General features: G+C 51.5%; 1 protein-coding gene across 1 annotated transcript in view; it reads left to right on the forward strand.

The window, feature by feature from the left end:
* Window positions 1–9996: 9996 nt before the first annotated feature.
* Window positions 9997–27316, forward strand: part of SGIP1 (SH3GL interacting endocytic adaptor 1) — a 54088-nt gene continuing 36768 nt past the window's right edge. Inside the window, 3 exon segments of the mRNA XM_053985424.1 lie at window positions 9997–10199; window positions 23817–23880; window positions 27239–27263. Coding sequence (XP_053841399.1) covers window positions 10190–10199; window positions 23817–23880; window positions 27239–27263 — 99 coding nt within the window. The 5' untranslated portion in view covers window positions 9997–10189.

Genomic DNA, 27316 nt, shown 5'->3' on the forward strand with positions numbered 1-27316 from the left:
CCTGCGGCTCTTCAGGGGGCTTTTGTCTACAAGACAGCGTGGGCTGTGTCACCACTGCTCGGGGGACAGAAAGTGGGACCCCCAAACCCAGAACCCTCCTCTGTCTCCATCCCAGAACCCTCCTAGGGCCAAAACCCAGAACTCTCCTGTGGCCAAAACCCAGAACCCTGATGTGGCCAAAACACAAACCCCTCTGATGGCTGAAATCCAGAACTTTCCTTCGGCCAAAATCCAAAACCTCCCACACCCAAAATCCAAGACCTCTCACAGCTGAGACCCAGATCCCTCCTGGAGCCAAAACCCCAAACCCTCCAATGGCTGAAACCCAAAACCTCCTATGTCCTTAAAACCAGAACCTCCCATGGCTCGATCCCAGAACCCTCCTAAAGCCAAAACTCCGAACCCTTCTGTGGCCAAAATGCAAAATCCTCCTGTGGCTGAAACCCAGAACCTCCAAAGTCCTAAACTCAGAACCTTCAATGTCCTAAACCCAGAACCTTCAATGTCCTAAACCCAGATTCTCCAACGTCCTAAACCCAGAACCTCCAATGTCCTAAACCCAGAATCTCCAGTGTCCTAAACCCAGAACCTTCAATGTCCTAAACCCAGAACCTCCCGTGGCTGAAGTCCAGAACCTCCAATGTCCTAAACCCAGAACCTCCCGTGTCCTAAACCCAGAACCTCCCGTGTCCCAAACCCAGAATTTCCATGGCAGCCCCAGAACCTCCCGTGGCCAGCCCCAGAGCCTCCACTCCCAGTGGCCCCGGCGGGAGCCGTTCCTCAGGCACGGGCAGCGGAGCGTTCCCGGTGGCACGGGCGCCATCCCTGGCACGCCTGGGGACCTCGTCCTTCCTGCGGGGCCGGTGGCAGCGGAGGCGACAGGAAGGCGAGCGCAGACAGGAAGCGGTGGCCGCGCACGGCCCGGCCCGGGGGAGCTTTCATGTCCCGGCCTGACCCAAAACAAGCGACTTTCCAGTAAAAAACATCCTGTGCCAGGGCAGGAGAGCGGGGCCGCGGGTGACACGGCGGTGTCCCCTGTGCGGCTCCACCGGCTTTCCCTGGATCCGCTGGCTCCGAGGGGAAGTCACGGGAAAACAAGCGTGGATCTCATGCTGCATTCCCACCCAGCACTCCGTGCAGCAGCCGCTGCCAGGCCACCTCCTGTCACATCCCTGCTGTCCCAGCAGAAGGGGCTTCAGCCCGTGGGTCCTGGGGGATTTTCCCAGCGTTTGAATCTCTGAAACTCCGTGGTGAAAATTCCTCGGTAGAAAATCCTTGAAGGGTCAGTAATGATTTCTCTTGCCCAGTGGATTAACAGAATCCCAGAATTGGTTTGGGTTGGAAGGACCTTAAATCCCACCCAGTGCCACCCCTGCCGTGGCAGGGACACCTCCCCCTGTCCCAGGCTGCTCCAGCCCCAGTGTCCAACCTGGCCTTGGGCACTGCCAGGGATCCAGGGGCAGCCCCAGCTGCTCTGGGCACCTGTGCCAGAGCCTGCCCACCCTGCCAGGGAACAATTCCTTATCATTATCCCAATTAAATCCCTCCCGTTTTAATTTAAACCATCCCCCCTTCACCCCAGCTCATCCTTCCCACGTCCCTGGGCTGTGGCAGCCGCGTCCTGCCCGCGGCTCCCGGGGATGTGCAGGGGATGATCGGGCTGGAAAAGCATCGGCGCTTCTGGGGGAAAAGCCCCGAGCCGGGAGGGAGCAGCAGCGCTGCGGCTGCAGATGAAACACCCACGCTGGCTCAGGGTGGTGCCCGGGCCGGGGGTGCTCTGCCCGTGCCCCCTCTCCCCCAGCCCTTGCTCTCTTCATTCCTGTCCCTTCCATGACCCAGTTCTGCCAGGCAGCTTCCTCGGGATCGCGGCAGCTCTGAGAGCCGCCTCTCCCTGCTCCTTCCCCGCAGCAGCAGCCGGGAAAATGTTCCAGCGGCCGCTGCACCGCGAAACCGACCCGGACCCTTCTGCTTTCCCTCTGTTTTCAGGGTGGAAATCCCAGTTCAGGTGGTGAGAAATTCGCTGGCTCAGAGTCCTCCGTTCCTCAGGGGATGCGGATTCCCCGTGGCCCTGCCTCGCCACCCTGACATCCAGAGCCGCCGAGGGACTCGCACGGATTCCTTCGGCGTGGGAAGGTGGAGAGGGACGCGGCGCTTCCTGCTCGCTGCTGGGGCCGCTCCCCCTCCCCCAGGTCACTTCCAGGGGCTCCCAGCAGCTCCTGGTGCGTGTGGGGTGGAAGGTGAGGGACCCCAGCCCGGGGTCTGCACCTTCCTGGGACAGGGATGCGCAGGGATGCACACGGATCTGTCCCCTCCGTGCTGCCACCATTAGGCACGGATGTCACCCAGAGCCCCTGGGTGGCAGCTGGCCTTGTCCCCAAGGACATAGTTTCCCACTGAGGCCATGGAGCTGGGATTTCAGGGGGATTTCCACCAGCCCTAAACCCACCCGGGGCAGCAATCCCAGGGATGAGCAGCGGGAGCAGATCCAGCCCTCCCCGGGGAGGGGGGACAAGGGTCCCACAGAGCCCCTGCCACTGCCAGGAAACTTCTGACCCGGGGTCACCGTTGTTCATAGAGACTGTGATGCAGAGAAATAAAATAATAAACCAGCCCTGCTGCTTGTTCCCAGCTCAGCCTGCTCTCCTGGGGGTGCAGCTGGATTTCCACGTCCTTTTTCCCCCGTTCCCTGCGAGTTCGGGATGAGCGCGGCTCACCAGTGATGTGTGACAGAGCCAGAACAAGGGACAGGACAAAATGGCCTCGGGGGCACCCGGGGAGGTTTAGGTTGGATATTTGGGAAAATTTCTTCATGGGAAGGGTGGCCATGGGAACAGCTGCCCAGGGCAGTGGTGAGACCCCATTCCTGGAGAGATTTAAAATCCATGAGGATGTGGCACTTGGGGACATGGTCAGCGGTGGCCTCAGAGGGCTTTTCCAGCCTCAGTGATTCCATATCTTCCTGTCCCTGGTGCACAGCCCCGTGTCCCTCTGCTTGGGACAGAGCATTCCCAGGTCCTGATCCAGCCGTGAGGATCTGCAGAGCGCCAGGAGCTCTTTGCCAGCCGAGGGGATCTGGGGGCCACTGGAGCAGAGTTCACCTGGAGCTGCTGCGGATGAGAAAAGAGAAGTGAAAATGTGAAGCTCTGACAGTTCTGCAGTCAAAAACAGGAAGGAGCCGGGGGCAGGCGCACAAAGCCCAGATTTTATCGGAGCTGGAACGGGGCCGAGGGCTCCTGGCAGCAGCAGCTTCCATGGGAAGGGGAGAGGGGACTGCCAGTCTGGCAGTGGGGACACTGTGGGGACACGGGGGCGGCCAGGAAGGACAGGCAGGCTGTGGCCCAGCTGATGGGGTTTAAGATGGGTTTGGGTGCTTTAGCTCGCCCAAATGTCCCTTTTGGGGTGACACAAGGAGCCCAAACCCAAGAATTCCCATTCCCAAGGTGTGTCCCTGTCCCCAGGCCCCGCTGCCCAATTTCCCGCTCTGCTGAGGGTGTTTCTGCCACCCTGGAGTGGCACCGTCCCCACCTCTGTCCCTGCACTGCTGGGGACACAGGGGACAGCAGAGCTCTGCCCGCGCGGGGGCAGGGTGGGCCCGGGGGGGGGACGGCGGGACCAGGGGAGCACGCGGGGCCGGCACATCTGTCCGGGCCCTGCACATCTGTCCGGCCCCGTCCCGTCCCTGCGCAGCTGCACAGCTCCATCTGCCGAGCTCCCGGCGCCGCACCGGCCGCGGGGCGCTCCAGAGCCGGGGAAGTGCCCCGGGAATGGGGAATGTCGGCTCTGGGGACACGGCGGGGACACGCGGAGCCGGGACGGGCCCTGCGGGGCTCGCACAGCGCGGGCGGCACGGCTGGAGCCGGGCACGGCTGGAATCCCGCACAGCTGGATCTCTTCACAGCTGGAATCCCGCACAGCTGGGTCCCCGCACAGCTGGATCTCTTCACAGCTGGAATCCCGCACAGCTGGGTCCCTGCACAGCTGGGGTCCCCGCAGAGCTGGGTCCCCGCAGAGCTGGAATCCCGCACAGCTGGATCTCTTCACAGCTGGAATCCCACACAGCTGGGTCCCCGCACAGCTGGAGCCGGGCACGGCTGGATCCCCGCACAGCTGGGTCCCCGCACAGCTGGATCTCTTCACAGCTGGATCCCCGCACAGCTGGGTCCCCGCACAGCTGGGTTCCCGCACAGCTGGAGCCGGGCACAGCTGGGTCCCCGCACAGCTGGAATCCCCGCACAGCTGGGTTCCCGCACAGCTGGAGTCGGGCACAGCTGGGTTCCCGCACAGCTGGAATCCCCGCACAGCTGGGTCCCCGCACAGCTGGAATCCCCGCACAGCTGGAATCCCCGCACAGCTGGAGGCAGACGCTCCAGGGCTGCCTCTGCCTTTGCTGCCCCAGATGTTTTCCAGCACCGCCCCCACCTCTGCCCCCTCCCCATCCTGTTTCTTTTCCGTAAGTTAATTTTAAGAAGAATTCAATGTTCTTTATTAGCCGTGGTCCAAGCAGACCGACCCAAAGACACCTTAAATTTTAAATGAAAGACTCCACTGGCGTTTCTGAAGTTCTGGATTGTGCCAGGGCAGAATTTGTTTCTCTGCCTTTCTTTACACAGCTGCGAAATTTTACCTAAAGGAGGCAAAAGCTCCGTTCCAGTCCCAGGAGCCAAAGCCCTGGAATGGTGTGGGCAGGGGGATGAACTCCTGCAGCCCTGATCCCGGGGGTGCAGGGCATGGATCCATCCCCATCCTAAAGCACATCGCCGGCTGATGCTGCCAGGGATCAACCCCAAAATGGGCTCAATATTTCGGGTGAGGCACGTGGTGTGAGACGGGGGCGCTGGCTGCAGCCCCCCAGGCCTGCATGAGGGCTTTGCCAGCGCTCCTGAATGCCTTTTTTTTTTTTTTTTTTTTTTTTTTTTCCCCGAAAAATAAAGATGAATCAATTATCAACATTCTGGAGCATCCCGGGGCAGCTGCGCCTGGTCCCATGGGGGTGGTGCTGATTGCCCTGATTAGTCGCTGGTTATCAGGGGCGAGGGTGGGGCCAGGGGCGATCCTGGAGGAAGAGCAGGAGCGGAGCGAGGTGGGATCCTTTCCGGGGTGTGCAGGGGCGTTCCTTTGGGATTTTGGGGGATGGGTGTTCCTGGGCGCGGTGCAGTGGGATTTGTGGGGACGGGACCCTCTCCCTGGGGCACAGCTCGGTCGCCTCTGGCTCCAGGAAAACCCTCAAACGAGGCAGCGCGGGTCCCGGGGGTGTTAAATCCCTCCCGAGTGTCTCCTTTGTGTCCCCAGCACCTCTGGGCTCTGGGGACACCCTGGCAGAGGGGCCCTGCTCGCCAAAATGTGAGGTTTGGTGGCCCTGAGCAGAGCTGCTGGCGCACGGGGGGTGCCACCCTCCCTGAGCTGTGTCCTGCCTGCTGTCTGGTCCCACAAATGCTCGGTTTTAGGGAATTCCTGCCCGCCCAGCCCCTCTGTGGCAGCGCCATGGCCGTCACCAGGGGGCTGCTCATCCCAGGGATGGACTGGGATCTTCTGAGCTGGCTCCCAGCCCGGCCTGGGGGTTTGGGGGGGGGGGATCAGAGCACTTTCAGAGCCCCCCTGGGGGCTGGAGGGGTCAGGGATGCAGCTGTGATCCCATTGCTTCCCTGGGGAGCTCCTTCCATGCTGGAATGTGGCTGTTCCCTGTGCCCTGAGCGTCTCCATGAGAAGTTTCTTTCTCCCAGCGCTGTTCTCCAGCCCCATCCAGCTCTCCTCCTCTCCCTGCTGTGTCCTGGCAGGGAGCTGGCACACGTGGGAGGACATCCCGGTGATGGACGGGCACCTTCCGTGCCCAGATTCCTCCTGGGCACACCAAAATAACACAAATCCCCCCCAAAAATTCATGGAGCAGCTGCAGGGCCCCAGGATTCCCATCCCTGGCAGTGGCCAAGGCCAGGCTGGAGGGTCTGGAGCAATCCTCGGGGAAGGTGTCCATGAGCTCATTCCCACATCCCTCGTGTCCTCCTGGGAGCAGCTCCCAGCATGGCAGTGGCTCTGTGTGCCCGGGAAAACCCCGGGACCATGGAGGGAAGGGTTCACTGTGGAGCTGGGAGCAGCTGCAGCCCTGATCCCGGAGCTGCTGCAGCCCTGCCATGAGCTGGGGGCTGGCAGGAGCTTTTCCCCTGGATTTCCCACCCCTGGGGGCTGGCAGGGGCTTTTCCCGTGGATTTCCCACCCCTGGGGGCTGGCTGGGGCTGTTCCCATGGATTTCTCATCCCTGGGGGCTGGCAGGAGCTTTTCCCGTGGATTTCCCACCCCTGGGGGCTGGCAGGGGCTGTTCCCGTGGGGTCTCCAGCCCTGCTCCTGCTGGGATTCTCGGGATGCTCATGAAGTGCTTTGGTTGCCCCCGGCACGAGGCGGGGCTGCCCCAGGAGCGTTTGGGGCGCTCCCTCTTTGGGGTTCAGCCTCCCGGGGGTGGCACGTGGGAGCCTCGGTGGTGCCACTGGCTTTTCAGGGCCTGGGGGATGGATTGATCCCCTCTGTGCCCTCCTGAGCTCCTGTGGGGCTGGGACAGCTGCTCCTGGGGGCTCTCCCCTCTCCCAGCCTGAGGAAGGAATCCTGGAAATCGGCCCCAGGGAGAGCTCAGAGCCCCTGGCAGGGCCTGAAGGGGCTCCAGGAGAGCTGCAGAGGGATGGGGACAAGGCAGGGAGGGACAGGACACGGAATGGCTGGAAATGGGAAGATTTAGGTGGATATTAGGAAGGAATTTTGGCTGTGGGGATGGTGAGGCCCTGGAACAGAATTCCCAGAGCAGCTGTGGCTGCCCCTGGATCCCTGGCAGTGCCCAAGGCCAGGCTGGACACTGGGGCTGGGAGCTCCTGGGACAGTGGGAGGTGTCCCTGCCCTTGTCCCCTATAAACCCAGCTTTACAGGGGAAGAGGCAAGGGGCAGAACTTCCCGGGGAATCCACCCTGCAGCGCCGCAGCTCCGGCCCCTCCCGCCGTTCCCAGCCCGGTTTAATCCCGGCCCATCCGAAGGGGCGCTGCCAACAGCCCCTGGCTGCTCTTAACGCCGCGGATTTGCCAGGGCCACGTCCTGCCCGAGGCTGAGGATTGGGGTTTTATTTAGCAAATCCCGGCGCTGCTGCGGGGCCGGGCCGGGCTCCTCGGGCGCCGCTGTCACATGGAGCCGCGGCTGACTCCGCCGGCAGATGAGTAATGCATCCGTGACTCATTTTCTGCCGCTTTTATTTGGTTTTTTTTTATTTATTTTTTAATCTTCAGGCCCTTGACTTCATCTGTTGCCGGCAGCTCCTCGTTCCTCTCCTTCGGGAGCTGCCGGAGATTTCCAGGGCTTTTCGTGGGAATTGTCCTTGAGGCAGCTCAGTGGGGCTGGGGGGCGTTTGGAAGTCAAATTGCAAACCTCCAGCATTTGGGAGTATCGGCTTTGCCTCGGAAAGAGGGGCTTGGTGGCAGCTGCCCTCCCCAGGGACGTGGGAATGCTGCAGGCTCTCCCTGTGCCAGCTGTTTTTTTGGGAAGAGCCCGTTCCAGGAGCAGCTTTGTGGGGTTAATTTCGGCCGCAGGAAGGGGAGTTTTGGCCTGGCCCCTGGCAGGAGGTGTTTCACAAGGCTCGGCTATCCCCCGGATCCAGGGAAAGCTGGAGCTGCCTGCGGGGAGCAGCAGCCAAAGGATTCCCAGTGCGATGGGGAGGCTGCCCCAACCCACTGCTGGAACGGGGAAATCTGGTGAAAAGGGGTTCTGTATCCATAGCCTGGCCTGGGAAGGGATTTGCAGGGAAATCCTGGCTCTCCTCGTTTGCCTAAGGAATGTCAACCCCCTGGAGCTGTGGGAGGGGGGCACTGGCTCTGTCCTGCTCGGCACAGGGTGTGGGATCACGGAATTCCCAGATTTAGGTTTGGAAGGACCCTAAAGCCCATCCCAGCCCTGCCATGGCAGGGACACCTTCCCCGAGGATTGCTCCAGACCCTCCAGCCTGGCCTTGGCCACTGCCAGGGATGGGAATTCTGGGGCCCTGCAGCTGCTCCATGAATTTTTGGGGGGGATTTGTGTTATTTTGGTGTGCCCAGGAGGAATCTGGGCACGGAAGGTGCCCGTCCATCACCGGGATGTCCTCCCACGTGTGCCAGCCCGGCTCCTCGGGTGTTTTAGGGCAGGGCCGAGGGGACAGTGGGACAACATTCCACGGGCTGTGCTCAGCCTGGGATTACAACCACAATTCCCGAGGGCACTGGGCTCCTGTCCCTGCGCTGGCAGCGGGGCAGGGAGGTCACAGGAGCTCCTTGCAGGGATTAAAGGAACCATCTGTTCAATAATCCCGTCCCTGTGGCGTTTCCCACCAGCCGGGATGGGACGGGGCTGGGCTGGATACAGAGACCCTGCCGAGGTCCTGTTCCCTCACTGCCTCCTCCAGACCCTTGGAGGCACTTGGCTTTTGGATTAATATTTTAAATGGGAGGGGAAAAAGATTTTTTTTTTTTTTAATATTTTACTATTTTAACAGGGGGAAAAAAAATTATTTTCATTAATGAAAAATGACTTTTATTTTTTCAATGGGAAAGACGATGTGGGCATTTCTCCCGAGCGGGGAGAAACCCTGACAAGCACGTGGGGCTGCCGGGGATGATCCTAAAGACGCTGATGCAGGGCGAGCGGCAGGAGGGAAGTTTTCCATCCCCGCTCCGCGGTCACGTTGAAAAGCCACATTGGCGAGCGCCGGAGCGCGCGGGTTGTCCCCAGACCGCCGCTGCTGTCCCCTGCAGGGGACAGGAGGGGCAGAGGCGGCTCCTCCGCGCTGATGGTGCCGATCCCGGTTTTTCCGGGCGCTGGGAAGCGGCGGGGGCCGAGCCCGGGCTGGCCCCGCTGTCCCATCCAGCCGCGGGTGCTGTTTGGGATGAGCATCCCGGGAGGAGCCTGGGGCGGTTCGAGCACCTTTCCTGCCGGTGGAAAAAAAAAAATAACCGGACTTTCAGAGCTGGGTACAGCCGGTTTTGCCAGGGACGGTTTTAAATCCCGCATTTTCTTGGATAAACCGGGCGGGATCCCCATAATTTAGGCTGAGCTCCCCCCAGGCCGCAGTGACAGGTTGGGAAAGGGGTGAGGGACCCGGGGGGCTCTTCCAGGGGGAGCTGGTGCCGGGGGTGGCAGAGGAACGGGGCACGGGGCAGGGGTGGCACTGTGTGGGGACACAGGGCAGGGTGGCATCGCGGGGACACAGGGCAGAGGTGGCACTGTGGGGGGACACAGGGCAGGGTGGCATCGCGGGGACACAGGGCAGAGGTGGCACTGTGGGGGGACACAGGGCAGGGGTGGCACTGTGTGGGGACACAGGGCAGGGTGGCATCGCGGGGACACAGGGCAGGGTGGCACTGTGGGGGGACACAGGGCAGGGTGGCATCGCGGGGACACGGGCACGGCCCGGCCCCAGCGCTCGCAGTCCCCCCCCGCCCCCGCTGCCTCCCCGGCCTCTTTTGTTCCCCGCTCCTCTTTCCCTTCATGCGAGATTAATTCCCGGGCGCTGCTGGAAGCAGTCGGGGAGGAATTTCTCCCGCATCCTCCTTTCGGGGCTAATTGCTGGCGCCGTGACGTCAGCGATGGATTTGTCCCTGGGATGGCAGCGGGAGCGGCTGCCAGGAGGGCCCGGCGCTGCCCGGCTCCGTCCCCGCGCTCCGCTGCCTTCTCCAGGCGGGATCGATCCCTTTTTCCCGATCCCAGCCCCGCACGCTCCCGCTCTGACAGCGGCCGGGAATTAATCGGGCTGGCCGCAATAGGATTAAGGGAGGGGAAGTGCGTCACGAGGTGCGGACAGGGCTTCTGCTTTTGGGGAAAACGGCGCTGGGGAGGCTGGAAAAGAGGGGGGGGAAAAAAAAAAAAAAAAAAATCTGGGAAATAGGTTGGAGCGTTCCCTGGGGGTGTGTCGGGAGCGAGCGCGCATGTGAGGAGTGCGGGGCGGGAGGCAGCGAGCCCGCCTCGTCCTCCCTTTCTGCGAGCATCCTCCGCGGTGCCATCCTGGAGGTGATACAGGCGCAGCAGCATCCATGGCCTGCCCGTAGCCGCGGCATTCCCGCTCCTTCCTCCTCCTCCTCGTCCTCCTCCTCCTCCTCCCCGCCGCCCGGGAAGCGCTGCTGACGGGGGATCGCGCTCTCCTGCGTTTTTTTCAGGCTCCTCGGAAATTGAGGAATGCAATTCTGCCACCATGATGGAAGGTAGGTGATGAGCCGGGCGCGTTCTTCCGCGGGGCTCGCCCGGCTCTGGAGGGGAGGAGGCGCCGAGCCCGTGCCCGGGGGGCTCCGTCCTTTCCGAAATAAATTAATACCGTTAATCAGAACTCAATCAAACCCTCCCCTCCCCCTAATCCCGAGCGGCTGGAGGCTCAGCCGAGCGCCGCCGTGGTGATATAATACCGAGCCCATCAGGTTATTTGCAATTCCATCCCCAGCCCTGTGTAGGCAGCTCGGGCTGTGCGAATTCCCGGTTTTCCGCGGAGCTGCCGCTTCCTCCGTCGGGATTAGGATCCCGAAATCCCGATTTTTATCCTGCTGTGCTGCACGGAGGATGGAGCTGGGGGGTGTGCAGCTGCTGGAGGGGATTCGGTGGTTTTCCCTGGGTGGTGGATGAGCGTCATTTCAGTGGGAAACGAGGGAATCGGAGCTCGAGATGATTTTTTTCCTTGCCGAGCCCTGGAGATGCAGGTCGGGGGAAGGAGGAGGAGATGCTGGATTGGGGTTTCTCGGCATAGAAAAGGGGATGAGGAGGGAATATGGGCTCCAGGCTCAGGGTGCTTCAGGGCGCTGTGTCTGATCCTGTGTGGGAAAAGCCTCTGGGCACGACAGGAATTTTATCCTCTGTCGTCTGTCTCGGCCGTATGTAAAGCTCTCCTTTATTATTTGTAATTTTAATTCCTTCTGGAGCAGGATGCAGGGAAAGGATGTCTTGGATTCAATTGTATTTTAGCAGAATGGATACTCCAGGGCCAGCAAGAGCAAAATGTGTTGGATTTTGGGGGATTTCTGGCCCGTTGGTGGCAGCAGCAGCAGGGCCTGGCTTGGTGGAGCCTCTTCCAACCCAGGGAGCTCCCCGGAATGACAGGCAGAAATTGGGAAATTGCTTCCCGGAGTATCCCCGGAATCTGGGGCTGCCCCCTGCCCAAATTCACCTGGAGAGGCCTCGGGGTCCGTGGAATTTCTGTGGGTTTGAGGTATTTCCCTGGCCTCGGGAATTGGGGTGTCGTCACGGCCGCGTGTGGGCACCGGGATCGGCCTCTCCTGGGATGGGTTTTGGAGGCTTGGCTGTGAAGGAAATGAGTTTTGTTGTCCCTTAGATCCCAGGAAAAGCCTTCCCTGCTCTCCCTGGTGCTGATGAGAGTCACAAGCAAAAGAGGTTTTAATTTTAGCCCATGACATCAAACCCATCCCACGACAGGAGCGGGTCATGGCAGGGAAAATGCCATTAAGAACCTGGCTGCTCCCAAAATTCCAACCTTCACGGAGGAATTCCTGTGGATAAAGTGAAGCTGTCCTGCTGTAGGCCTTGCCTTGAGTTATTTATTCAGTTTTGAGCCTGCTTGGGGGAAGTAAATTGGGGTTTTGAGGCTCTTTTGGGATTTGGGGTTTTTGGTTTTGGGGTGGTTTTTTTTTTTTGGGGTTTAGTTTTATTTCTTGAGGGTTTTGGCCTGGCAGGAGCTTTGGTCACTGCCCAGCCCCACACTGGAGATGGATCCAGGGCTGGGGCATCGCGCTCGGGCAGAGGTGGAATCACCTTCCATGACCCAGTCGTGCATGGGGAAAAAATTAAATACTAGTCATAAAAAGTGAATTATTAAACAGCTTGAAATGTTCCTCAAGTGGTTGATGCAAACCAAGAATGGAAGTTGGAAAATTAGAACTAATTCCTGGGTTTTTTTGAGTTTTGAAATAGTTGGAAATTGGCTGGATTCGTGGGAGAGTGGAACTTCAATCCAAGATGCCACTGAAACTCTGGCCCCTTATTTAATTTTATTTTTAATAACATTTTATTCATTTTAATTTTATTTATTTATTAAAATTTAATTTTTATTTTAAATTTTATTTTATTTTTAAATAAAATTAGATGTATTTAATATTTAGATTTATTTAATATTAATACAACTAATTCAATGGTTTTAACAAGCTTGGCTTAATTGGAGCTGAAACTTTTCAACCTGTGCAAAACGCCGAGAGCTCCTCGCAGCGAGCAGCTTAAAGGGGTTTAATTATTACTGTGATTAATTATTTAAATCATTTTTCCTGCTGGAGTGGTGGATACTGAGCTGGAAGTGGAGGGTGGGTGCAGGACCTGAGGCCACCCATGGCCAGCAGGGTGGGCCTGGCTCATGGATTCCCTTTGGATCCTTTTCCTGGGGAAAAAAAGGGAATTCACCTGGTTGGGAACGGCGCAGGATGAGCAACTTTTGCTGGATAGGGACATCATCCTCAATATATGGAATATTTTGTCATTCTTCAGTGAGATGCGCGAAAAATGTTTCTTTTTCGTGGATGTCTAAAAAATCCCAATGATACCCCAAAAAAAAAAAAACATGCAAAAGAGGTTTTTGTTTCCCCAGACCCCAAACCCTCGCTGGAGGACACCGAAGGCGCCGCAGGCGTCTCCAGGAATGGAAATTCCTGCACCTCCACTGGGGCAGGAACATTCCAGCCGTGCTTGGCTTCGCTCGGCCGGGTGGGAAGCAGGGCTGGGGTGGGGATGAAACCCCCCGGAGGTCCCACCACGCGTGGAACGAGAGGGCTTTGGACGTTCCCGGGGATTGGGAACGGCTCGGAAGCGCCGTGGGCGCGCGGCGGAGGTGAAGAGCCGGGCACGGAACGGGTTTGACTCCTTTTGGAACGCCCGGCTGCATCCGCAGGGCGTGGGGAGGCTTTGGTGAAGTTTGGGAATGGCTCCTCCTCGGGGAGGAGCTCGGGGGATCCTGGGGAGACGGGAGCAGGCGTGGTTCCTTTGGAAAAGGGCGTTCCTGCTTCTCCTGGGGTGCTCCTCCAGACCCCAAAGCGGGGGAGAAGCCTTCCCAGGGTGGGAATTTCTTGGAGTCTCTTCAGATCTGGGGAGTTTGGTCACTCAGGGAATTTCCACGGGGATGTTCTGTCCAGCTGGGGACAGTGGAAGGTGTCCCAGCCCCTGTCAGGGGTGGGCTGAGAGAGGATTTTGGGTCCCTCCCAGCCCAAACCAGTCTGGGATTCTCTGGTCACATCCAAACCGGGGAAAATCTTTCTGGAATGATCTTTAGGAGCCCTGGTGGTCTCTGCTTTTGGAGTGCTGGGCCCAGAGGCATCAATGGCACATCCAAAAAAAAATCCTTTTTGTTGGTTGAAAATTGACTTTATTTCAGTAATCTCGGTTTGAATCTGCTCAGCGTTGTCTGCAGGACTCGGCAAGGAAATTATCTGGGAAATTTCGGGGGGGGGGGATTTGGATTTGAGGAGATAAAACTGGGGGGGAGATGGATTCGAGGAGGCAAATCTGGGGTTTGGATTTGAGAAAGCCACCAGCAGGTTTGATGGAATATCATGGATTCAGGCATGGATGGAAAACCATCCCAGAAAATTCCCAGAACACTGAGCCAGGAGCTGGATTTTCCAGAGTTCGGTCAGGATTCCACGGCTGAGCTCGGATCCGAGGAGATCCAGGGCTTGGTGTAGGATATCTCATCTTTGCCCTCTGAGATGGAGTTTTCCAGACCTGCTGGAATTTTCTGCAGAACTGGGAAGGAAACCACTTTTTCAGGATGTGGGAGAAGATTTCCCCCCCCCCCCCTTTTCCCAGGAAATGCTGAGCCTGATCCAGGGATTTGGCTGCTCTTGTATCCCAGGATGGGCTGGGGGTTGGGGACATCCCACCTTGCTCAAGACCAAAGATGCCCATGGAGAATTTTGGGATGTTTTTTGGGGGCTGATCCAGGTGGGTTTGAGCTGTCAAGGAGGAATTTTGTGGGAATGGGGCCTTGGAAGTGAAAAGCTTGGAAGAGAAGTGGGGAAAAGCTCTGGAGCTCTCAGGTTTGGGGTTCAAAAACAAACAAAAAAGCCCCCAAAACAAAAAGAGGCAAAACCTAAAAAAAAATTTAAAAGGGAAAACCTGGGGAACAGTGGCAAACCAAAAAAAAAAAAAAGACAAAACCTAAAAAAAACCAGGCAAAACTCCTCCTTGGGGTGAGCCCAGTTTAAAATGTGCCCGTGGGCATCTGGAACTGGTGCCCAAACGCAGGAATTTGGGATTTCCTGCCAAGGCAGGAATTTCCTGGGTGAGTCACCGGCCTCACTCCTGTTCTGGGGATTGCAGGAAAAAAAATTCCAGGTGAGGTCGGGGGCCGCGTGCCTTGGACCCCCCCATGCGGGGTTTTATCCCTTAAAAACGCGGATTTGGGGTGAAATCCTGCCCTAAATGTTGATGTTGAGCGCCCAGAGCTGGTGGAGGTGGAAAATGGGATTTACCCAGAGTTTGTGGCAGCAATCCCAACCTAATATTGGGCTTGGAGAGAAGGAATCTGAAGGAGAGTGGGATTTATCCAGAGTTTGTAGAATCTCAACCCAATATTGGGATTAGAGAGAAGGAATGTGAAGGAAAATGGGATTTACCCAGAGTTTGTGGAATCCCAACCCAATTTTGGGATTGGAGAGAAGGAATCTGAAGGAGAATGGGATTTATCCAGAATTTGTGGAATCTCAACCCAGTTTTGGGATTGGAGAGAAAGAATCTGAAGGAAAATGGGATTTATCCAGAGTTTGTGGAATCTCAACCCAGTTTTGGGATTGGAGAGAAGGAATGTGAAGGAAAATGGGATTTATCCAGAGTTTGTGGAATCCCAACCCAATTTTGGGATTGGAGAGAAGGAATCTGAAGGAGAATGGGATTTATCCAGAATTTGTGGAATCTCAACCCAGTTTTGGGATTGGAGAGAAGGAATGTGAAGGAAAATGGGATTTATGCAGAGTTTGTGGCTGGGATCCCAACCCAAATTTGGGAGAGGAGGAACACGAAGGAAAACGGGATTTATCCAGAATTTGTGGCAGGAATCCCAATCCCGTTTTGGGATTGGAGAGGAGGAACGTGAGGGAAAAACTGGGAAGGAGGGGAAGGCAGAGCTGCTCCCCAGAGCAGGGCCTGGAAGTGTTGGGATACCCCAGACCTGTCAGTGAGGATCCGAGTGCCTCGGCAAGGGAGGGGATGGGAATTCTGCCCCTTTCCCATACACACATGGGGATTTATTTCCCTAAAGACATATATAGGGATTTCTTTTCCCATATATATATAGGGATTCATTCTTCCCATATACATATGTAGGGTTTTATTTTCCCATATATATATAGAGAGAGAGAGAGATTTATTTTGCCCATATACATATGTGGGGATTTATTTTCCCATATATATAGATAAGGATTTATTTTCCCATATATATGTATATATTTTTATTTTCCCATATATATATGGATTTATTTTCCCATATATATATTTTTTATATATATATATTTATATATATGTATATGGATTTATTTCCCTATATATATATATATGGATTTATTTCCCTATATATATATATAAAATATGGATTTATTTCCCTATATATATATAAATATGGATTTATTTCCCTATATATATATATATATGCATATATGGAGTTATTTTCCCATATATATATGGATTTATTTCCCTATATATATACATATATGGATTTATTTCCCTATATATACATATATGGATTTATTTTCCCGTATGTATATGGGTTTATTTCCCTGTATATATACATATATGGATTTATTTCCCTATACATATATGGATTTATTTTCCCGTATATATGTATTTATTTTCATTTTCCCATATATATACATATATGGATTTATTTCCCTATACATATATGGATTTATTTCCCTATACATATATGGCTTTATTTTCCCATACCTATGTACCTATTTTCCTTTTCCCATATATATACATATATGGATTTATTTTCCCATATGTATATGGATTTATTTCCCTATACATATATGGCTTTATTTTCCCGTACCTATGTACCTATTTTCCTTTTCCCATCTCTCTCTATGCAGGCTGTGCAGGTGGATTTGGGGCGGATCCCCAGCGTGGCCCTGTTTGCTGTGCCGCCCATGGCGGGGCTGAGGCGAGCTCGGATGGGCACCAAACCCCGCTGCCGGTGCCCCCCGAGGGCTGGGGGCTCCCAGGCTGCTCCAGCTTGGAGCCCACATGGCACTTGGGTGTTGGGTGTTTTTTTCCCATTTTAATTCTCATTTTAATTCTCAATTTTTTCCCCATTTTAACTCTATTTTTTCCCGTTTTAATTATTTTTTCCCATTTTAATTCTCAATTTTTTTCCCGTTTTAACTCTGGTTTTTTTTCCCATTTTAACTCTATTTTTTCCTGTTTTAACTCTTTTTTTCCCGTTTTAGTTCTCAATTTTTTCCCATTTTAACTCTCATTTTTTTCCCATTTTAACTCTATTTTTTCCCATTTTAATTCTCATTTTTTCCCCCTTTTTAGCTCTATTTTTTCCCATTTTAACTCTATTTTTTCCTGTTTTAACTGCTTTTTTCCCGTTTTAACTCTTAATTTTTTTCCCGTTTTAACTCTCAATTTTTTTCCCGTTTTAACTCTCAATTTTTTTCCCGTTTTAGCTCTATTTTTTCCTGTTTTAACTCTCAAATTTTTTCCCCGTTTTTAACTCTCAGTTTTTTCCCCGTTTTTAACTGTTTTAATTTTTTTCCCTGTTTTAACTCTCAAATTTGTTTTCCCATTTTAATATTTTCTGTTTTAATTTTTTTTCCCATTTTCATTCTTGGAGCCAGAGTTTTTTGGGGCTGCCCTGCAGGAATTCCTGCCCTTCCCCTCCAGACTTTTGGTGGGACTGGGAAGGGAATTCCCCAGCTCATCCCAGTTTACACCGGGTGGGTGCTGGCAGTGAGAATTTGGTTTAAAAGCAGATTTTTAAATCCTAAATCATCTGGGAAAATATTCCTTACCCACCCCAGCCTTGGAAAAAACACTTTTCATTTGTCTTTAAATTCTGATTTTTTTCTTTGGTGTCATTTGGGTTTAGGTTTTTGGGGTTTTTTTGTTTTGTTGGTTTTTTTTTTTTTTTTTTTTTTTTTTTTTTTTAATGATGTATTGAGGAAAAAAAATCCTAAAATTCTCCACCTACTCACAGTCAAGAACTGAAAAGCTCGGGTTGGGATTAATTTGGGGTAAATTGCAGGAATTTTGGGATAATTGGAGCAGCAAGGATGAGATTTCCCAGCCTGCCTCTGCTTCAGCCCCACAAATAAATGAAATAAATACATTAAATAATGAATAATGGAAATCATTAAAGGTGCAGCTTGTTAATGGAGTTGATGTTAATTATTAAAAAATAATATTAATAATAAAATCCTGGAATGGTTTGGGTTGGAAGCACCTTCAAGCTCATCCCATTCCAACCCTGACAATTCCCAATATCCCAGGTTATTCCAAGCTTTGTCCAGCCCTGAATTAATTAATATATAATAATTAATATAATTAATAAAATATAGATTACTGTAAAATGCAATATATCAACTATATATCACATTATAAAAATAAAATACTATAAAATATCTATAATATATAATGTATAATATATAATATTTTAAAATAATATTAAATGCTATAAAATAATATAGATTATAAAATACTATATCATGCAATATAAAGAATATAGAACAATAGACTATAATAATGAAATATAAAATGTAATGTATAATATTGCATATTTTATAAAAATATAGAATAATAAAATTATATATAAAATAGAATATTATGTATGTTAATTAATATATCAAATGAAATACTATAAAATACAATATATAAAATATATAATACATAACGTTAGAAAATATAAAATAGAAAAATGTAGACTATAAAATATGTATAATTAATATAATTTATAGGCACAATTAATTAGTAGAAATATAATGAACGCTTCGTGTTTCTCACCTGCAGCTCTGCAGGGAGAGGGTGGGAAAATCTCCCCAGCTCAGAAATTAAACCTGGCTTTAGGCCAGGCCTGCTGCTCCTTTTTAGTGCCAGCCTTAAAAACGCGGATTTGGGGTGAAATCCCGCCCGAAATGCTGGTGTTGAGCACCCAGAGCTGGTGGAGGTGGAAAATGGGATTTACCCAGAGTTTGTGGAATCCCAACCCGGGTTTGGGTTTGGAGAGGAGGAATGTGAAGGAAAATTGGATTTACCCAGAGTTTGTGGAATCCCAACCCGGGTTTGGGTTTGGAGAGGAGGAATGTCAAGGAAAATGGGATTTACCCAGAGTTTGTGGAATCCCAACCCAAACTTGGGTTTGGAGAGGAGGAACGTGAAGGAAAATGGGATTTACCCAGAGTTTGTGGAATCCCAACCCGGGTTTGGGTTTGGAGAGGAGGAATGTCAAGGAAAATGGGATTTATGCAGAGTTTGTGGAATCCCAACCCGGGTTTGGGTTTGGAGAGGAGGAATGTCAAGGAAAATGGGATTTATGCAGAGTTTGTGGAATCCCAACCCGGGTTTGGGTTTGGAGAGGAGGAATGTCAAGGAAAATGGGATTTATGCAGAGTTTGTGGCTGGAATCCAAATCCACTATTGGGATTGGAGAGAAGGAATCTGAAGGAAAATGGAATTTATCCAGATTTTGTGGAATCCCAACCCAAACTTGGGTTTGGAGAGGAGGAATGTGAAGGAAAATGGGGTTTATCCAGAGTTTGTAGTGGAATCCCGACCTAAATTTTGGGGTTTGGGTTTGGAGAGGGGGAATGTGAAGGAAAATGGGATTTATCCTGAGTTTGTGGAATCCCAACCCAATATTGGGATTGGAGAGAAGGAATGTGAAGGAAAATGGGATTTACCCAGAGTTTGTGGCAGGAATTTGGACCCAGTTTTGGGAGAGGAGGAACACAAAGGAAAGTGGGATTTATCCAAATTTTGTGGAATCTCAACCCAATTTTGGGACTGGAGAGAAGGAATGTGAAGGAAAATGGGATTTATGCAGAGTTTGTGGCAGCAATCCCGACCCAAACTTGGGAGAGGAAGCGTAAGAGGGAAAATGGGATTTTTCCAGAGTTTGTGGCTGGAATCCCAACCCAATTTTGGGATTGGAGAGAAGGAATCTGAAGGAAAATGGGATTTATTCAGAGTTTGTGGCAGGAATCTGGACCCAATTTTGGGAGAGGAGGAACACGAAGGAAAGTGGGATTTATCCAGAATTTGTGGAATTTCGACCCAGTATTGGGATTGGAGAGAAGGAATGTCAAGGAAAATTGGATTTATGCAGAGTTTGTGGAATCCCAACCCAATATTGGGATTGGAGAGAAGGAATGTGAAAGAAAATGGGATTTATCCAGGGTTTGTAGCAGGAATCCCAATGCAATTTTGGGTTTGGAGAGGAGGAATGTGAAAGAAAATGGGATTTATGCAGAGTTTGTGTCAGGAATCCAAATCCACTATTGGGATTGGAGAGAAGGAATCTGAAGGAAAATGGGTTTTATCCAGAATTTGTGGAATCCCGACCCAGTATTGGGATTGGAGAGAAGGAATCTGACGGAAAATGGGATTTATGCAGAGTTTGTAGTGGAATCCCGACCCAATATTGGGAAAGGAAGCATATGAGGGAATATGGGATTTATCCAGAATTTGTGGCAGGAATCTGGACCCAATTTTGGGAGAGAAGGACCACGAAGGAAAGTGGAATTTATCCAGATTTTGTGGAATCTCAACCCAATTTTGGGATTGGAGAGAAGGAATGTGAAGGAAAATGGGATTTATCCATAGTTTGTAGCAGGAATCCCAGCCCAGTTTTGGGTTTGGGAAGGAGGAATGTGAAGGAAAATGGGATTTATGCAGATTTTGTGAAATCCCAACCCAATTTTGGGATTGGAGAGGAGGAATGTGAAGGAAAATGGGATTTATGCAGAGTTTGTGGAATCCCAACCCAAATTTGGGAGAGGAGGAGCAGAGCTCCCACGGCGGCTGGGACAGCCCAGGTGTTCCCTTTCCCTCCTGGAAAACTGGGAATGGGAATTCTGGGCTGCAGGAAAAGCTGTTTGAGGCGAGGTTTGACACATCTGCCCCAAAATCGGCGTTTTTTCCATAAATATTGGCAGAGTTGGTGCTGGCAGTTCATGGGGGGGTGGATTTTGAGGAGATGCAGGAAAACGGGGCTGGGGCAGATGGAATGGCAGAGCCTCGAGGAGGAAAAATGCTTCCAGTGGGAATTTTCGGGGTTTTGTTGTGGCTTTTTTTTTTTTTTTTTGGTGTGGTTTTTTGATTGGGGTTTTTGTTGGGTTTTTTGTTTTTTTTTTTTTGGGGTGGGGGTTTGGTTTTTTTTTTGGTTTTTTTTTGGTTGGTTGTTTGTTTTTTTGGTTTTTGGTTGGTTTTTTTGGGGTTTTTTTGTTTGTTTTTTTCTGTTTGTTTTTGTGTGGTTTTTTTGTGTTTTTTTTTTTTTTGTTTTCTTTTTGGTTTTTTGGCGGTTTTTTTTTGTTTGTTTTGTTTTGTTGTTTTTGAGGGAAGGATACCCACACTGAGGTTCTACATTGATTTCTAGATAATAATTTATTATTTAATATAGCATATAATAATAAGTTTTATAATCTGTTTAATTAATAAAAATAATCTGTTTAATCTGTTAATTAATAATAATAAGCTTTATAATGTGGGGTGAAGGGAAGCTCTGCCATCTCCTTCATCCCCCAAACCCCAGAAATTCCCTGAGAGCCCCGCTCTGGGTGTGATTTTGGGGGCACATCTGGAGCTGCTGTGGCTGTGCCAGGCGGGATGAAGGGCACGGGCTGAGCTCCCTGGAACCCCAAACTCGGGTTTAAAGTGGGTTTTAACACCCAGGAGGGCTTTTCCTCCTTTCATCAGTGCCCACAAACAGCAGGGAAAAGAGGGAGTCATTCAGGCAGAAATATCGGGAATAATAGCTGGGAAATATTGACTGGGAAGCAAATATTGACTGGGAAACAAATATTAACTGGGAAATAATTACTGGGTAACAAATATTGACTGGGAAACAAATATTGACTGGGAAATATTGACTGGGAAACAAATATTGACTGGGAAATAATTACTGGGAAACAAATATTAACTGGGAAATAAATATTGACAGGGAAATCTTAACTGGGGGAAAAATTAGCTGGGAGAAAAATGTTAACTGGGAAATAATAACTGTGAAACAAATATTGAGTGGGGAAAAAATAACTGGGAAACACATATTTCAATATTATTGAAATAATATTGGGAAATATTGACTGGGAAACAAATATTGACTGGGAAATATTAACTGGGAAACAAATATTGAGTGACAAATATTAACTGGGAAACAAAAACTCTGAAACAAATAATAACTGGGGAACAAATAATGATTGAGAAACAAATATTGAGTGGGAAATATTAACTGGGGAAAAAAATAGCTGGGAGAAAAATGTTAACTGGGAAATAATTGTGAAATAAATATGAACTGGGAAATAATAACTGGGAGAAACAAATATTAACTGGGGAATATTGACTGGGAAACAAATACTGACTGGGAAACAAATATTAATTGGGAAATAATTACTGGGAAACAAATACTGAGTGAGAAATATTAACTGGGAAACAAATATTGAGTGACAAATAATGACTGGGAAACAAATAATGACTGGGAAATATTGACTGGGAAATAAATATTGACTGGGAAATAATAACTGGGGAACAAATATTGAGTGGGAAATATTAACTGGGGAAAAAAAATTAGCTGGGAGAAAAATGTTAACTGGGAAATATTAACTGTGAAATAAATATTAGCTGGGAAATATTAACTGTGAAACAAATATTAGCTGGGAAATATTAACTGTGAAACAAATGTTAACTGGGAAATAATAGCTCTGAAACAAATATTAAGTGGGAAACAAATATTGACTGGGAAATCTTAACTGGGGGAAAAATTAGCTGGGAGAAAAATGTTAACTGGGAAATAATAACTGTGAAACAAATATTGAGTGGGGAAAAAATAACTGGGAAACACATATTTCAATATTATTGAAATAATATTGGGAAATATTGACTGGGGAACAAATACTGAGTGAGAAATATTAACTGGGGGAAAAAATTAGCTGGGAGAAAAATGTTAACTGGGAAATAAAAACTCTGAAACAAATATTGACTGGGAAACAAATATTGACTGGGAAACAAATATTGACTGGGAAACAAATATTAATTGGGAAATAATTACTGGGAAACAAATACCGAGTGAGAAATATTAACTGGGAAACAAATATTGAGTGACAAATAATGACTGGGAAACAAATATTGAGTGGGAAATATTAACTGGGGAAAAAAAATAGCTGGGAGAAAAATGTTAACTGGGAAATAATAACTGTGAAATAAATATGAACTGGGAAATAATAACTGGGAGAAACAAATATTAACTGGGAAACAAATATGGAGTGAGAAATATTAAGTGAGGAAAAAATAGCTGGGAGAAAAATATCAACTGGGAAATAATAACTGTGAAACAAATATGAACTGGGAAATAATAACTGTGAAACAAATATGAACTGGGAAATGATAGCTCTGAAACAAATATTGAGTGGGAAACAATAAGTGGGAGACAAATACTGAGTGAGCAAAATGAGCTGTGAAGTTTCTGATCAGGACCAAGGTCCGACTCGAATTCCTGGTCATTTTTTGCTGCTTGTGCTGTTGGTTAGAAGGTGCTTGTGTGTGACTCTGCCAGGCTTTTCTTTTAGAGGTGTTGACATTTTTATTTTTTTTTTTTTTTTTGTGGATGCTTATGGGCTGGAGTTGTTGTTTAGGATTATTCTTTATTTTGTTATTGTAACTCATTTTTCATGACAAGAATGGGTTGTTCTGTGAACTGGTTCTCATTCTTTCGGTTCTTTCTTATGGGAATTAACTGCACTTAGCTGGAGCAGCAGGCCTAGGGAAGAGCCTGGAGGAACCCACTGTGCTCCTTCTGCTCCTGGGGGCTCTGGAATTCCAGGATTTCCCAGCTGGCTCTGCAGTGCTTGGTGCCAGGCATTGAGCAGATAAAACTCAGTGCTGAGCACAGCCAAACTCGGGTTTAAAGTGGGTTTTAACACCCAGGAGGGTTTTTCCTCCTTTCATCAGTGCCCACAAACAGCATGGGAAAGGAGGGAGTCATTCAGGCAGAAATATTGGGAATAATAGCTGGGAAACAAATATTGAGTGAGAAATATTAGCTGGGAAATATTGACTGGGAAACAGATATTGAGTGAGAAATATTAGCTGGAAAATATTGACTGGGAAACAAATATTGAATGAGAAATATTAGCTGGGAAATACCAACTGTGAAACAATTAACTGGGAAAAAAAAATTACATGTGAGAAAGGATATTAACTGGGAAATAAATACTAACTGGGAAGTAATAATTGTTAAACAAATATTAACTGGGAAATAATAACAGTGAAGCAATTAACTGGGAAAAAAAAAATCTGTGAGACAAATATTGAGTGGGAAGTAATAACTGAAACAAATATTGAGTGGGAAATATTAACTGGGAAATAATAACTGTGAAACAAAAATTAAGTGGGAAATAACTCAGTCCCACACACTGGGAGGGAGTTAATAAGTGTTAAATGAACAAATAAATGGCAGAAACAAATGTCCCCACAACCTCCTGGCAGCCCCTTAATTCTGTGATCCCTTGGCTCTGGCTCTTCCCTTTTTTCACCTCGTTTATGGATTGCAGCCATGGGGAGCCTCGAGGAGGATTTACTGGGGGGGTTACATTAATATTGCCTTTTCCTCTGTGTTCCTTCCCCCTCAGGATTGAAAAAACGCACCAGGAAGGCCTTTGGCATACGCAGGAAAGAAAAGGACACTGATTCCACGTAAGTTGATCAGAGCTCATGAGACTTTAATGTGCTTTGCAGCAGGAATTTGGGGCATCCCGGGCCCGTTGTTGTCTTTGGATGGAGTTTTATCAGCTGTGTTCCAGCTGTGTCCCTGCACATGCAGCAAATGTGGGATTTCCCGGGAGATCTTGGGGTGTGGGGGATTTTTGGGGACCGGTGGAAAAGGACTCGGAGTTGGAGCAGATTCCTCCCTGCCCTGTGGAGCTCGTTAGAGGTGCAAATTGGATTGATGCAGATGTTTGTGCAGGGTTTGGTGGCTGGGGAAGGTGCAGCACAGGGGTTTCACTTCCCGGAAAACATCTGGCAGGGGATTCTTCCCACATCTGGTGGGGGGTGTGTGGGGGCTGAGCCCAGCCCGGGGAGGGTCTGGAGCTCCAGGAGGGGCTGGGGGAGCTGGGAAGGGGCTGGAGAATCCCTGAGGGAGCTGGGAAGGGGCTGGAGAATCCCTGAGGGAGCTGGGAAGGGGCTGGAGAGTTCCTGAGGGAGCTGGGAAGGGGCTGGAGAGTTCCTGAGGGAGCTGGGAAGGGGCTCAGCCTGGAGCAAAGGAGGCTCAGGGGGCCCTTGTGGCTCTGCACAGCTCCTGACAGGAGGGGACAGCCGGGGGGTCGGGCTGTGCTCCAGGGAACAGGGACAGGAGGAGAGGGAACGGCCCCAGGCTGGGCCAGGGCAGGCTCAGGGTGGATTTTGGGGAAATTCCTTCATGGAAAAGGTTCTCCAGCCCTGGCACAGCTGCCCAGGGAGGATTGGAGTCCCCATTCCTGGAGGGATTTAAAATCCCTGTGGATGTGGCACTTGGGGACATGGGGTGGCCTTGGCAGTGCTGGGAATGGTTGAGGTTTGATGATCCCAGAGGGGTTTTCCAACCCCAACAATTCCATGTGGAATTTGTGGCTGCTGTGGCTTTGGGGTGGATGTGCCCAAGTGCTGTGGCCGAGGAGCCTGTGCCACCATGTCCTGGGGACAGCAGGGAGTCCCTGGGGACAGCAGGGAGCCCCCTCCTGCAGCTCTGCTCGGGTGTTTTGTGTCTGTCAGCAGAAACTCCGAGGTTTTTCCTTTTATTCCGTTTGGATTTGTTCCCCTGAGCTGCTCCATGCCCTGGTGGGAGCTGCTTGGAGGTTTCTGCCTGGCCTGGTGGCACTGGCATCTCTGCCGGGCTTTTCCCGCTGCAGAGAACGGGGGACACGCGGGGCGCGCCCCAAAAGAGCGATGCGCAGCCCCGAGGTGCCATCCCGCTGCCCCCAGGGGTGGTGGCATCCCCCCAGCGAGCTGTGGGACAGCCGGGAGCTCCAGCTGGCTGTGAGCTCATCCATAATTTATCGCGACGGGCGGCAGTGAGGCTCCTTTGGATCCTGGAAATGGGCTGGAGCCGCGGCTGGGCGCTGCCTTACCCAGCGCCGGGATCCGCACGGATCCCGCTGTTCCCGGCAGGTTGGGGAGCGGCTGCCGGGGCCGGGAGGGCTCCAGGCTGCTCGGGAGGTCGCGGAGAGGCCACCCCGGAGGACGCTGCAATTAGCGGCAGCGGTGATTAGCACGGCGGGGTCACGGCGCGGTCGCGGCCCCGGGGGCTTTGGGCGCTCTCCAAATCCCCGCCGGCAGCGGGGATGGAGCCGGGAGAGGAGGGAAAGGGATGGAGCCGGGAGAGGAGGGAAAGGGATGGAGCCGGGAGAGGAGAGAGGGGATGGAACGGGAGAGGAGAGAGGGGATGGAGCCGGGAGAGGAGGGAAAGGAGGGGATGGAGCCGGGGAGGAGAGAGGGGATGGAACGGGAGAGGAGAGAGGGGATGGAGCCGGGAGAGGAGAGAGGGGATGGAACGGGAGAGGAGAGAGGGGATGGAGCCGGGAGAGGAGGGAAAGGAGGGGATGGAGCCGGGGAGGAGAGAGGGGATGGAACGGGAGAGGAGGGAAAGGAGGGGATGGAGCCGGGGAGGAGAGAGGGGATGGAACGGGAGAGGAGAGAGGGGATGGAGCCGGGAGAGGAGAGAGGGGATGGAACGGGAGAGGAGGGAAAGGGACGGAGCCGCGAGAGGAGAGAAAGGAGGGGATGGAGCCGGGAGAGGAGGGAAAGGGATGGAACGGGAGAGGAGAGAAGGGAGGAATGGAACCGGGAGAGGAGGGAAAGAAGGGGATGGAGCCGGGAGCGGAGGGAAAGGAGGGGATGGAGCTGGGAGAGGAAGGAAAGAGATGGAGACGGGAGAGGAGAGAGGGGATGGAAGTGGGAGAGGAAGGAAGGGCATGGAATGGGAGAGGAGGGAAAGGGATGGAATGGGAGAGGAGAGAGGGGATGGAGCCGGGAGAGGAGGGAAAGGGATGGAACGGGAGAGGAGGGAAAGGAGGGGATGGAGCCGGGAGAGGAGGGAAAGAAGGGGATGGAGCTGGGAGAGGAAGGAAGGGGATGGAACCGGGAGAGAAGGAAGAGGATGGAGCGGGAGAGGAGGCGGGGATGGAGTAGCAGAAGGCAGGGATGCCACACCCTGCGGTCACCCCCGGCCGTGGCCGGACTGCCACCCCCCCCCCCCCAGGACACCGCGCTGGGGTCCTGGAGCTGCTGATGGGTCTGGAATGGTTCTGCTGGAGCTGCTGGGGAGGGTCTGCCCAGCAATTCCAGCCGGGATGGGGGCGGGAGGTGACACCCCCTGTGCTGGGGATCACGCAGTGAGGGGGAAGCATAAAAGCAGAAGGGATTTTTGCCACTTCCAAAGGATTTCAGGGAGTTTTGCGCAGAGCGATGGAGCCTAAATGGGAGCGATGGGACACGGCATGGGTTGACTGGAAAACTTTCAGGGCTGGCGTTATTCCCTGTGAAACAAGGAGCTGCCAGCAGGGCTCCCGTGATGCCCGAGCCAGGCGTGGCACATCCCTGGCAGCGCAGGGAACCCGGGATGTGTTTGCATTCCCTAAATCCCTGCATGCCCTGCAGCCCGGATCCCAAATCCCATCAGCAGCTGGGGATTAGGCTCCCTGGGGAGCCTCAGCAGAGAAGGGTCTGTCCTTCTGGCAGAAGGAGGGCCTGGAAATTCCTCCAGATGGGATTTCTGGCCCCTGCAAAGGATGGACACGGGGCAGGGATGTGGCTGTGGGATGCTGCAGGAGCCAGCTGGGACAGTGCCAGCCCCAGCAGCAGCACTTTATCTCCTGATAAACCTAAAATTTATCAGCTGATAACACGAGGGGGAAAAAAATTCTGCGACCTTGCATGGGTTCCACGGGGAGCAGGTAACTCAGACGTGCTGATAATTCCAGTTTGTGCTGCCATGAATTCATTTAAAAACCAATTTCCAGGAGTTAACTGGGTGTGGTGTGGGCACTAACACAGCTCCTTTTTCTGTTCTTTCCAGAGGGTCACCAGACAGGGATGGCATCGTGAGTATTGCCCAGTGTCACCTCCCCTTCCACCACCATCAGCATCCGTGAGC

The sequence above is a fragment of the Vidua macroura genome, chromosome 9 (assembly GCF_024509145.1).
Source record: "Vidua macroura isolate BioBank_ID:100142 chromosome 9, ASM2450914v1, whole genome shotgun sequence".
Lineage (NCBI taxonomy): Eukaryota > Metazoa > Chordata > Aves > Passeriformes > Viduidae > Vidua > Vidua macroura.